The 12,916-nt window shown below is 33.7% G+C and overlaps 1 protein-coding gene across 4 annotated transcripts in view; it reads left to right on the forward strand.

Moving 5' to 3' along the window:
• The window catches only part of LOC110993955 (potassium voltage-gated channel protein Shaw), a 55,108-nt gene that overhangs the window by 21,468 nt on the left and 20,724 nt on the right, over positions 1-12,916 (forward strand). For 3 of the 4 annotated variants that reach the window (XR_006750913.1, XR_006750911.1, XM_045632929.1), the window contains exons 2-3: positions 10,803-10,946; positions 11,245-11,455. Coding sequence is in view for 1 of the 4 variants with exons in the window: in XM_045632929.1 (XP_045488885.1) it covers positions 11,247-11,455 (209 nt within the window). In the remaining 3 variants the exon portion in view is untranslated. The remainder of the gene's footprint in view (positions 1-10,802; positions 10,947-11,244; positions 11,456-12,916) is intronic. The other variant, XR_006750912.1, reaches the window with a different exon arrangement.

Raw genomic sequence — 12,916 nt, forward strand, 5'->3', positions numbered from 1 at the left:
AAAAACCTTGTTATTTCTATTTCTACGAGTAAAAACGATTTTCAATTTTGTATGACATAAACCAAAAGTGTGCCTTTTTTTCGTTGGCTACTTTGTCAGGTCACGAAAAACTGGAGTTTTTACCAAAATGCCGATTCATACTTCAGGGCTGTGACTTACCAAAGTGTTTTTATGCTGATTATTATATACTAGTGGACTTGACAGACGTCCTGCATGATATTTCAAGTGATTAGAATATTAAACAAATTATAAAAGTATCCATTGTAGCACCATCCACCGGGCTGATTTGTATTGTATGGTAATCGGCACACATGGAAATAAAGTGTGAACAAGTGAACAAGGAAATAAATAAAGAAGAATAAAAAAAATTGCCTTTATTACAATTTTATTAGAACTACACCTCCGACGGAGTGAAGGCCTCCTCTTCTTCCACTCCCTATTCCTTGCGACAATTTTCCAATGTTTCCCCGCTACCAATTTATTTCATCTTCCAAAGTTTTTGGTGTATACTCTCTTTCATCCCACTGGGCACAAACGTGTATGGAAATATTTTTAGGAATAAGCAAAACTTATGTTTCCTATGCAGTATTTTTCTTGTTATAACTCGGGATTTGTTTGTGTACCGTCATATAAAACACGCTAGTATCAAAATAAATCTAATTTATTGCACGTGCCACCCCTATCGCGACCGGACAGGCTGAAATTGATACTTTGTGCAGGCGTCAGCGCGGTTTGCCTCCGAATACGTAAAATGAATACGAGCGACGTTATTGACAACGGGTCCACATACATATTCATTTTTGTTATTTAAATAAATTTTACATGCACATTGGGACATGTTTTATGCAGTTTTTCGTATATGGCAATGTTTGTTCTAGTTTGTATGTATAAGTCACTGTCTTAGTGATTTGTTTTTATACATATATATAAATAAATTGGGCTGCTTATCTACGCACCATCCTCTATAATATAAAATAACTGGCTTTTGAACACGCCCTATACAGTGTTGGAGCTGCTTCTGAGACCATGTATGTAATAACACAATTTATTCGTTCACTGACTCACTCAATCGCTCACAAATTTGCACTCACACTCACTCATACACTTAGACTTGTTTATAATAGTTTAAAAATCAAAAACAAAAATTAATAAAATAAAAAATATAATTAAATTATGATTAATATCGAACTATAACGATGTTGCAGTTGTAACAACTAAAGTAGTTATTTTGGAGAAAGACGGTTCCCTTCCCAATTACTCTCTATCTAAATGGTTGTCGAAACCGAGGTACGCGCTCGTATTTAAAATACGTAAAACAAACAAATGTAACAGATTACGGAATCGTTTGCGGGCGTTAACGTAAACAAAGCTACTTGTTTTAAACCAATTTTATTTACTTCCTACGTTTGTTTATGAGTTGGCATGATTTATGCGGATGAAAGGAGTATTTTTAAACGCAAAGTATAGTTAATGAAAACTATATAGTACTTCTATCTTTATTATTATTGATATGTTATTGATATATAAAGCTCAAATCCACGTTCTTTCGATTAGGCATTGCACACTGAACCAATAGTTTTAGTACCACTAGACATATGGAAGGAGGACTGATTGAAAGTTGACTTGTGAACTGGTAGTAAATGTACTTACTAGTAATTTCGAATTATTTTATTTTTATTTTTTTCTGTTGAGGTTCATAAGAGCACTTGGCTCTTAAGTTTGAAATAAAATAACGTTTATGCTAACTCGTATAAAAGCTTTTCTACCTCCCACTATGAAGACTTTTTAAATACTACGTCATTACAGAACAAATTATAGATTAACATTCCATCTAAAATGGTTGAGCAGGTGGCTTTTAAATTAAAACGTTCTGCGTGATTAAAATACCGCTCTTTTCGGATTAACGAAACAATTCCGAATTTTCCGCCATTATTAAAGTAAATATTAGATTTAACAGTCTATAAATTCTTCTTCTTTTATTGCCTCTCCATTACTGGTTGACCGTCAGTCTCTTGAAGTTGGTATTGTTCTGAACCTCATGCAGCAACTCTTCCGTAGTCGCAATACCCGTCTACACATTTACGTTGGGAAACCATAATTTTTTTATTTCTAACAACACGTCGTTTACCCATTATAATTAATTGAAGGAAAAGTTAAGAGAAGAACGTTGTTTGATGTTCTGCATAAGTTTTTGACGTGATAACGTCTCATAATTCGATTCCTTTCGAACTCATAATATACTCAATGTTTCAAAGGTTAAACCTTTGTAATTCTAACAATTCGATCCCCAAAATCCGAGACAAATAGATCGTAAGGGTTGACATAGCCTAATTTCCATTGACGTGCCGTAACAAGGGTTTTTGGGGGGTGGCAATCGGCGCATGTCTCGGTTGTCATGGCAACGGAATAACAACTAGTTACCCAAGGTAAAACTTGGACATTATTTGAGATTCACGACTTTGTAAAAACGTACTTTTGCAAGGTATTTCATAATTTAATAAAATTTATGATGATATTGTTTTACGATAGTAAATATACAGCAATAAATATATATATATATATATATATATATATGTTTTGGTTACCTTCAGCTATTTACATTTAGAACATCCGTGAGCCTTCTCAGCAGTTGATCAACATTCAAATAATATATAATATTTGAAATTACTCTTCAGAGCAGTGTTGGCCTAGTGGCTTTAGCGTACGAGTCTCATACCTAAGGTCGTAGGTTCGATCCCGGGCTGTACACCATTGGAATTTCCTTTTTATCTGTGCGTCAAAATTTATGTGTTTGTTTGTATGTGTGTAAAAAAGTCGACAACGTGTGTCAGACACTGGAGACTGATCACTTACTATTACATTTAAAAATGATCATGAAACAGATTCCGAAATCTGAAAGGCCAGGACCTAAAAAGGTTGTAGCGCCACTGATTTGTTTTTACTCTTCAGATGTTAAGATTTGTAACAAGTTGTCAATGTATAAATGAAATATGTTCAAAGTGTATATAAACATAATAAATAATTCGATTAAGATATTACCGTTCGGTTGGCCTAAATAAAGCCGAGTCAAGTCTTTGTTAACAATTCCTATTTATAGGCATCGCTCAAACGACACACTTAAGTGTTACGACTATGGCAAATTACGAAGGCTCTCCGATGGGTGCTAAACGCGTTGAGTTGAGATGGATACTAAAATTGCTTCGTGTATCTATTCAAATTTACTTACGTGTCGCTGCTTAGTTGACACCTTCCAGTTATACCAATTCTTAAAAGGCCAGCAATGCACTGACAAGCCCTCTTTCAAGTGAGAGTGTCCATAGGCGGCGGTGTCACTTAGCATCAGGTGAGCTATAAAAAAAGCTCAAAATTCCTTCTCCATTATAATGTTACATTCTTGATACACAAACACACACAACTATTTAACAAACACATGCTGTTTATTTTCGAAAATTCAATTTATGCTAGCTGGGGCATGCTAATTATACCTATTGTTATGACCCACATGTCTTTGCCTTCCAATTAGAAATTGATAACCAATAAATTGAGGTATTTCACAAACTATAGCACCTAAAATATTTATTATTTATAACTTATTTTTAAATGATTTCATATTACGTGACAAACCTATCCTAAAATTTATCTGTAAGTGAATGCAAATATATAAGAAATATCTTTGAACCGAATATTATTAATACAAAATATAGAAATCTAGTTATAAAATTTTTATAAAATTATGTCAAATCGTGCTTAAAAGTATAAAAGCTTCGAACATTCACAATTTCATACATATACAAATGCTTTATTCGCTTCGGTTAATATTTCTTGCCAGAATAACATATTCAAATTTCCCAATTACCCTGGCCATTAAAACGTATCCTGTCACCATTCGTTTTCATTTTCCCGGGGCGCTTAAAAGATACTTCAAATGAAACCTCATTTTTCAGGCTTTTTCGCGAAACACAACACTTTGTAAGAGGAATTACTTATAACATTTTTGGGATGTATGTTTTGCTGTACTATTTGAAATAGACGTTAGTATATTACATTAAGATTTGTTTCTCTGTAAACGTTGTGAAAGTATTTGTTGTATTTACTTTAACCTCCAAGAGGATATACATTTATGAAATATCATTTTAGTTATGATACACTATATAAACTGACAAACAGAAACACTAGAAAAATACAAATATAGAAATGTGTTAATATATCTGAATAAACACTATTGTTATTTTGATATAAGCAAGTTGTTTGACGCAAAATGTCTTTTTCTTTTATTATGTTGTCCAGGTTTAAGTACATACTATATCGTAATAAACTTTGTATACACTAACCAAGCTGCTCCGAGGATACACGCTGTGTGTGGACGCGCCTATTGAATGTAGGGCCAAACCCATAAAGAGTATATCTGATTTATCTCTGTCTTTCGGCGGTAGCTCATGTCTAATCGTCATGGTTAGCAAGGCAGTATCAGGAGCGGACAATATGTTTCCACGGATTTTTGTGTAGGACCTCTCTTATCCGTGTATAGTTTAGAGGACGATGAGTCTTTCATTCGGTCGGTTCATCTGATTGATGGAAAGCCACAAAGTTTGCCTTCTGTGTTCCACACGATCAGTTTCTGGAAGTTTTCATCACATTTGCGCAATGTATGTGGTTTATAACGAACATATATTCCACATTGATGCAAACAATGTCGCTAGAACAAAAACTATACGAATTTCCGCCCAGTTAGTTGGCTTACGAAGGTAAGGCTAGCCCGGTAATAAAATGTGACCTTAATTTAAATTGAGTTTGGGAATCACATTCATCCAATTTTATGACAAGCAAAAGAGTAAAGGTTATGTTTATATATTGAAAGTTTTATGTTATCTATTATATTTTCAACGAATAAAATATTAAAAATACAAAGATTAAAATGCGTTTTTATATAACTGTTGTGATCAAGTTATTAGCGTTAAGTGTTTTAAAAGGCGATCTCTTTTTGATGCATGCATCCAAAAATCTTTTACGTACGTACGCTACACTTATGATGGTACTCACAGATTGTCGAAGGTTACTTGAAAAATTATTTATTCAAATACATATTATATATCTACATATAAGTTACTAGGCAGTTCTATCGCAAACAAGCGATTACTTCTAGGCAATCCTAAAATGGAACAATAATTATAAAAGAAACACCTACACAGGGTTAAGTACAAGAAGTGCGCACAACAGTCAAAAAAGAACATAAAAGGGGCTTTATCTGAGCTTAAGCCGTCAGACACTAACCTTCCTAGGCCACATTCGCTTCAGCGGGGGAACAGAGGTTTATGCGTCTAAACGAAGAGATGCTAACACATCCCTGCAAACATTGTACCCGGCCTCCACGTGCTTTATAAAACAGGGCGAATTGGCCGATGTGAATTTCCCTTGCTGAGACAAGGTCGATTCGACATCGTTTGTGGCCGTAAAGGACCGTGAGTTTCAATTGCTAATGGCGGGGCTGGATGCGGACAAGGCTACCGTGTTACCGTGTCCTGATCTGGGCGATTGTTGGTGGCGCCATGGGGTTTTAGTGGTTATGTACGTTGTAGTGGCGAGTCCCACATAACCCTTCACCATCAGGCAAACGTGCCTCGAGAGAGTATGCATAACGCATTTCCCCATGTAAGATTATACTATTCCAACCAATACTAATTTCCAACTTAGTAAGAAATTTTGTTGATGGAGAAATTCAACTTTGCTTTGCCAAAATAAATTATAATGAGCATTAATTAGACTAATTAAAACTTAAATAAGGGTCCAAATCCTTGTTGTAGTTTGCTTTAGCTTCGCAAACTATATCACTAATGATATCTCGGCTCGGATTATGAAACATGAGAATGGGACTGTTTTGATGATTAAATCTGGATTTCTGTATTCAGTATAATTGTTATTACAATAGCAATATGTCTAAGTTATTGTAATATACACAATATTTATTCTTTACACTATATTTGAAATCTATCGTAATCACACTAATAAAGTAACGTTTAGCTAAACCAATTAGGTTTTTACTTCATTAATCATTTGAGTCCAGTTCAAGTAATACATAAACTATAGACTACATAATAAGTAAGATATGGTAAAAGCTTAGTGCCATAATGACTACTTCTTATATAAATCCTATTTTACTGTCAGTGATTATTGAATGGCCCCACTGGACAAGACTTTTAAAACCGCACAGTATTACATTTTTTTCGTTATCAATGCTATCTATTTGCAGAACAGTAATAAAAAATGCATATAACAAACTCATATGTAAGGACACAGAACACAAACGATTGTTCCTACACTTTATTGTTTTTGAAGTTGGTTAAAAGTAATTAAGCCTTAGATCTTGTATTTTGCATTTAAGTTTTAAACTGCGTTATTGACGGAATAACTTGAGGGAAAATCTGCTGGGAGCTGGCAACATTAATTTTCGGAAACAGTGTTTAACTTTGCGAACTACCAACCCTGATGAACTATGAAAGCGGGTTATGCAAACTAAAGTTTTAACAATACAATTCCGCGATAGAATTTACAAATATATCGGTTATTAAAATTACATATAGACAACTCAAGAGAATTACTGCGACAGATGTCAAAATATGTGAAACGTCAAAGTCGATTGCAGACGGCACTTATATACTTTGTATAATATCCTAATTGTAATGTGCAGGACAATGTCGGTCGGGTCCGCCACTTATTAATACAATGTAATCTAATTGACTTATTCTTATTTTGATGCCTTTCTATTACTGGAGGTGGGCCCTTAGTCACGTGATGAGTGTCTTGCCAGATGCAACATCTCTTTCGTCCTTTAGAGCCTCTACCAACACACTGTTTACCCTGGATTTGACCCATTTTAAGGAGATGGTCAAGGCACAATATGTGACCTATGACTTATTCATCATACAACTATTGTGAGCGAGCCTATGGAAGAGTTATAAAAGGCACTTACCGCAACTCATGACGCAACACTTATTGGTTACACTTATATATCAAACTCAAAATATCTTTATTCATAGGTACAAGACAAGTACACTTATGAACGTCAAAAAATTAAAATTAATTGTAAATTGACTACTGGTAGTCATTTTACAATTAATTATAATTCGCACGTGAAGGACGTAGAGGGTGTAAAAAGAACTGGCAAGAAACTTTCCGCCACTCTTTTTAAGTCATACAAATTGTATGTATGACTCAAAACTCCTTTTGAGGATAAGTATGGAGTATTTTAAGTCATGGCTTAACATAAATCCGTTCTGTGAAATAATGTTTACGATTTGGAGTGAGTCAAAACTGTGTTAATTTATCGATGTTTTGAAAAAAAAATCTTACTTCATACAACCAGAAAGAAAGAAAAATATTGTCATACTTCTGACTTCCAATTATACAAAAGCAAATATCGTAATTATCTACTCAAACTAAATTGTAACTCGAGACAGTCGTATTTTAATGAGCGACTTTAATTATTAATTTTAAAGAAGTTAGATATTGCAGTGGGAAGTTGCGAAATGAAAGTTCTTCAACTTTATTATCTTTTTATTTACAAGAAAGTTCAGCTCGAAAGGTCATCTTTGAGCCTAACCTACATTTTTAAAAAGGACAAGAGCTTCCTTTAAAAGTATACTTTAATATGTATATACTTTATCTACAAGTAGGGTTCTTATATAAACGCCAGTTTATTACATTTCTATAGCACCACGATTTCCTTTACAGTGCTGTGGTGTGAGTGGTACACCATCTTCTAAATATAATTTTGGAGTTTAGAGGATTGTAGATCAGTAATAATATATATATATACAAAAGCATGAAAACAATCCTAACCAGACCTAGATACGATGCAGAGGGTATAGGGTTCGATTTATTTAATATACATTAAAATACTACTAGTACAATAACAGACTCGCTTACAACTCTCAGTGACATTCTTAAAAACAAAGTTTACGCACACACTTACACGACTAAGTTGAAGAAAGTTGGCGATTAATAAAGTGGCGGAGAGTATTTTGCTAGTTCTTCTCTGCCTTTCTACGTCCTTGATATAAAAACTGGCAGTAAATGTAAAATTAGAAGCATTTCAGATATTATTATTTTTGACTTTTCTAAGTGTGCATTGTTTTATTTACATGAATAAATTATTTTAAATTTTGAGATGTAACACTTTCTTTAAAATATTATTTAAACATGTACCTACCATGGGCTTTGTAATAATTGTAATCTAGTTACTCGCAACACTGGGGTTCGTGTGAGGAGTGGTGTAACATCAATTTGGTTAACCATATTTGAATCATGAATACAATTTACTTAATATTATTTTATTTTCCATTTGTATCGTTACCATATTATTTCGTTTTTTAAAGTTCGGGTAAAAGTAACATTAAGTTTTGTATACTTTGAAATTATAATCGTCATTTAATTAATTAAATAACAAATTAGTCTAATTGCATTGTTATAACTTAATGTGCATCCTTTTCATGACAGCGTAAACACAATTTGGTAGACAGAGACCAAAAAAGTACTTTAACTGATAACATTTATAATATAATTTACTAATTATAAGAGCAGTGGTTTCAGCGTGCAACTCACACTCACTCTCATCCTGAGGTCGTAGGTTCGATCGCCGGCTTGTGAAAAGAAATTTCTTTCTATGTGCGTATTAAACATTCGCTCGAACGGATATGAAAACATCGTGAGTAAATCGGCTTGCCTTAGACCCAAAAAGTCGACGGCTTGTATCAGGAAGCTGATCACCTACTTGCCTAATTACTTACTACTACTTGCTGGAGCATGAAACAGATTCAGAAGTCCCAAATTTAAAAAGATTGTAGCGGCTTTTTTTAATAAAACCATTCTACATTTTGGTGATTTTTACACGTGCTTTTTAACTTGATTCGTAATCAGCACTTTAACAAATTGTATTTAAAAATAGCTAAGCCAGATTGTATCGGCAGAAAACTCCATATATAATGTCCATACACAGTAACGGAAAGTTAATTTTGATAAACATTTTCATAGAGTAATAACGTATTTGACATACGCTCTAAAGTAGTATTTTCCAATGTGAGGCCAATGCCTCACAGGTGGATAATTTAATTGATAAGGTGGCAAATTGAATTTCAGTTTTTCATTACATGTTTTATTAACAATTTCTTCCTCAAAACTTTCATTTAAGTTTCATAAGTGAACAAAATAAATCTGTTTATATTAAAATTATGTTTGTCACTTATGGGACTTGGGAATTTTAGAGAGGCTTGGCTGGGGCGTTTAAAAAAAGTTTGGAAAACACAGCTATAAAGTCTAACATCATGTAATTTTTTTCCTACTCAATTCAAACGTCTCCAATGACGTAAATTGTACTTATTCCGGTGCAACTTTGGGTTGTTACCTTTTAGATGTTGTCGTGTGCATACATACGTCTTACACACAAAACAATGGAATAATGTCAATCATTTTCGACTCTGAAGTGCACAGAATACTTACATATATATCAGCTGTTTATTTGATTTGTATATAAATAACCAAGATACCAAATGCAGCGCCATCTGCCGGGCTCATTTGTGAATCAAAACTCAAACATCTAAAATCAAAAACACGTTCTGTAGAATCACTACGTATAATAAAACAAAGTCGCTGTCTCTGTCCCTATGTCCCTATGTCCCTTTGTATGCTTAAATCTTTGAAACTACGCAACGGATTTTGATGCGGTAGATAGAGTGATTCAAGAGGAAGGTTTATATGTATAATAATATCCATTAAATAGTGGAGAAGTACTGTTATTTTTGAGGTTTCTAATGTGATGTCGTAAATAATTACATTTTTTCCGCTTACATTGCAAACGCAGGCTGAACCCTACGAGTTTTATCAAAATAATGTACTAAATATTGTACGCATTGAAAAGGTCTACAGAAAAGTCCGTGATGGTATATGTCTATCTCTTATGGATAACCCACATTTTTATAAACAACGTTCACAGATTTTCTGTAGTGTATTTAGTATCAGCATTGCACTCGTGCGAAGCCGGGGCGGGTCGCTAGTATTTATATATAATGATAGGACTTTCTAACGCTAAGTGAGTAATTTCTTAAAACATTTCATGGGCTAACATATCTGTATATTAATTTATTCTGCCTTCAGCCTGTTTGTAATTAATCTGTCAAATGGAAAAGACTAGCTGCCCACGACACAGGGAATTCTCGTATTAGGGCTAGTGCACTTATAACTAAAGAGCCTTTTTTATGTGAAATAAAATCTTTTATTTTCTTAGGGCTGTAAGAATCCATTATCACACGAACACTAACCCTAAGTTAATCTAGGAATTCACACGAGTAAATGAAATAAACTCCACTATAAGTATAACAAATGAAAAAATATGAATTCAAATGCCTAGTAATAGGAATTCCATATAGGGAACTACGATTACAGATTTGTAACTGAAAAACGAATAGTTTTTTGTTTTTTTTAATATTACTCAAATTATTTTACAAACTTGGCTGACTCATTTAAAATAAATGTTTAACTAGTATCGTTTAAATGGATAACTAAAATAAACCGTAGTTTAACCTTGACACCTTGACTCTTTGCTGTCGATCGATTTAGAGGGTGACAAAATTATTAGGGATATTTTATGTGGAAAATTGGAAAACCCATGAAACGTTGACGAAATGTAAATATTACTTTAGTTGATTTTGTAACTGCGGAATAACATCGATTATTGCTTTGTCTACGCAAAATGCATACATACTTTTTATATAAATACAATACATATCTAATAGGTCTCTTTATTGTTACAGAATAACAATTGCCGCCAGCAATGCCACCATACGTGAGGGTCAGATCGGAAAATGAATATATTGAGGTAATGTGGCGACGAGGTCAAAGTCGATCTCCATAGCGCCCCATACAACTGTTCTTTGCAAGCTCCGAGGAAGTTGCAAGTACGTCTGTGCTTTTTCGTTTACATCATGTAGATCGTTACCAAGTTACTAATTCTAAGAATTAGTCTCTCTCTCTTCTTTATCGCTTTTCTTGATGTTAAGTGATAGCCTATATTATATACCCACAATTGGCAGACGGCTCGCAAGTGCATTGCCAGTCCTATTGTTTGTCTGTTAAAATGCTTGTAATCCCGAAGAAGCGTGAACAATCTGTCTTACGTATATTTTATGGGTATTTTTTCAACCACTTCTTACTGATGCCCTCGCCACATATCCAATATAAACCTAATTGTTTCAGGGATGAATCTTCTTAACATGGACGCGGAAAACCGCGTGGTTCTGAACGTGGGTGGTATTCGACATGAGACTTACAAAGCGACTTTGAAGAAGATCCCTGCGACTCGGCTGTCACGTCTGACTGAGGCGCTCGCCAACTACGATCCTGTCCTCAATGAGTACTTCTTTGATCGGCACCCAGGTGTCTTCGCGCAGGTGCTCAACTATTACAGGTAATACAGCACACTACATAGGATTATCTGAAGATAGATATTTTTCGTCAACCGATGAACATGCCGATTAACGCCAGTGGATGTGCTGGTCCACTCCCGGACATTCCCACCATGATATTAACCTTATCATAATATCCTGATGTATCGTGCCCTGTATAATTCTTGTATCTCCTCTTCTTTTGTATTACATCGCTATTAGCTATTCTTGTATCCTCAAGATAAGCTTTTTAGTTTTAGTTAGTTATTAATATTCTGTTTTTTATTTTTATTTTCTCTAGATTAAGGATCAAGTTTAGATTAACATATATATATGCCATTTTCCGTCCGACTTCGTCTGTCTGTCTTCATTTTGTTTCTACGCCTTGTTCACTAAATCAATTCAGTAGTTAATTGAAGAACGAAGAACTAGCTCAGTTACGAGTTTGCTTTTAAATTGGTCCTTCAAACTGGACAAAAGTAAATAGTAAAACGAATAAGAAAAATATTTTCTACGTTACATATTTCATTCAAAAGGTAAGATTATACAAATGTTTGAAGTTTGAGAGCAATGTAAGGTTCTATTATGGAAAGGGTCAGGAAAATATACAACGGGACAAATGTATGCAGGGCCTTTCCCGTTTTGATAAAGGGTCAACATGTCTCAAAATAAGGGTCTATTTTACCTTTGCGGTAGTTTATTTAAATCACTTCTTTACACACTTCAGGATTGGCTACCTAAGGGTCTGGTAGTTAATTCTAAATTCTTACTAATGATAATAAACACAAGTATATTTAGATTTAGTAAATATTATGCGACAATTTTGAAGAGACTGGGGCTACGTGTGCCTTATACGTTGCCTTGAAAACCTAAATATTGCATGTGAGATGGATATTTAGTTGCACACAAGCTGAATTCACAAGAATTGTATTATTTATAATTAGTTATAAAACGCTTAAGTATTTTGTTCTTTATTGTTTTGTTTATATTTTGTTGTAGTTTAATTTTTATATTAATAAGTCTTCCATTTTTTTTAAGTTACTGTAAAAATAGGAAATAAATGAATTCAAACCATATGAAGATAAATGGTAGGTTTAAACACGTGATTCCTTTGCCTTAGGCTTTGCTGGATTTCTGAATGGTGCAGAAAAATATCGTGAGGATACTGAATGTCTGTCCCAAAAATCGATGTCGCGTGTGTGTCACGGGTGTTCACATATTAAGGACAATATTTTTCTTTAAAAACCTTAAAAATCATTTCATAAACAATAAATAGTTTAGCTCAGTGTGCCTTTCATTATTTTTTAGTTTCAGACAATTACCATTAAATCTTATTTAGTACACATAATACAATTAGAAATTGAGATCATTTAAAAAATACACATTTATATATAAATAGAGAATACTAAAAATACACGGCGTTTACATGTTATATCCTGTTTTCTTTATAGGTTTAATGATTAAAAGCCTACAATTCCATAAAA

The sequence above is a fragment of the Pieris rapae genome, chromosome 21, assembly GCF_905147795.1.
Source record: "Pieris rapae chromosome 21, ilPieRapa1.1, whole genome shotgun sequence".
Lineage (NCBI taxonomy): Eukaryota > Metazoa > Arthropoda > Insecta > Lepidoptera > Pieridae > Pieris > Pieris rapae.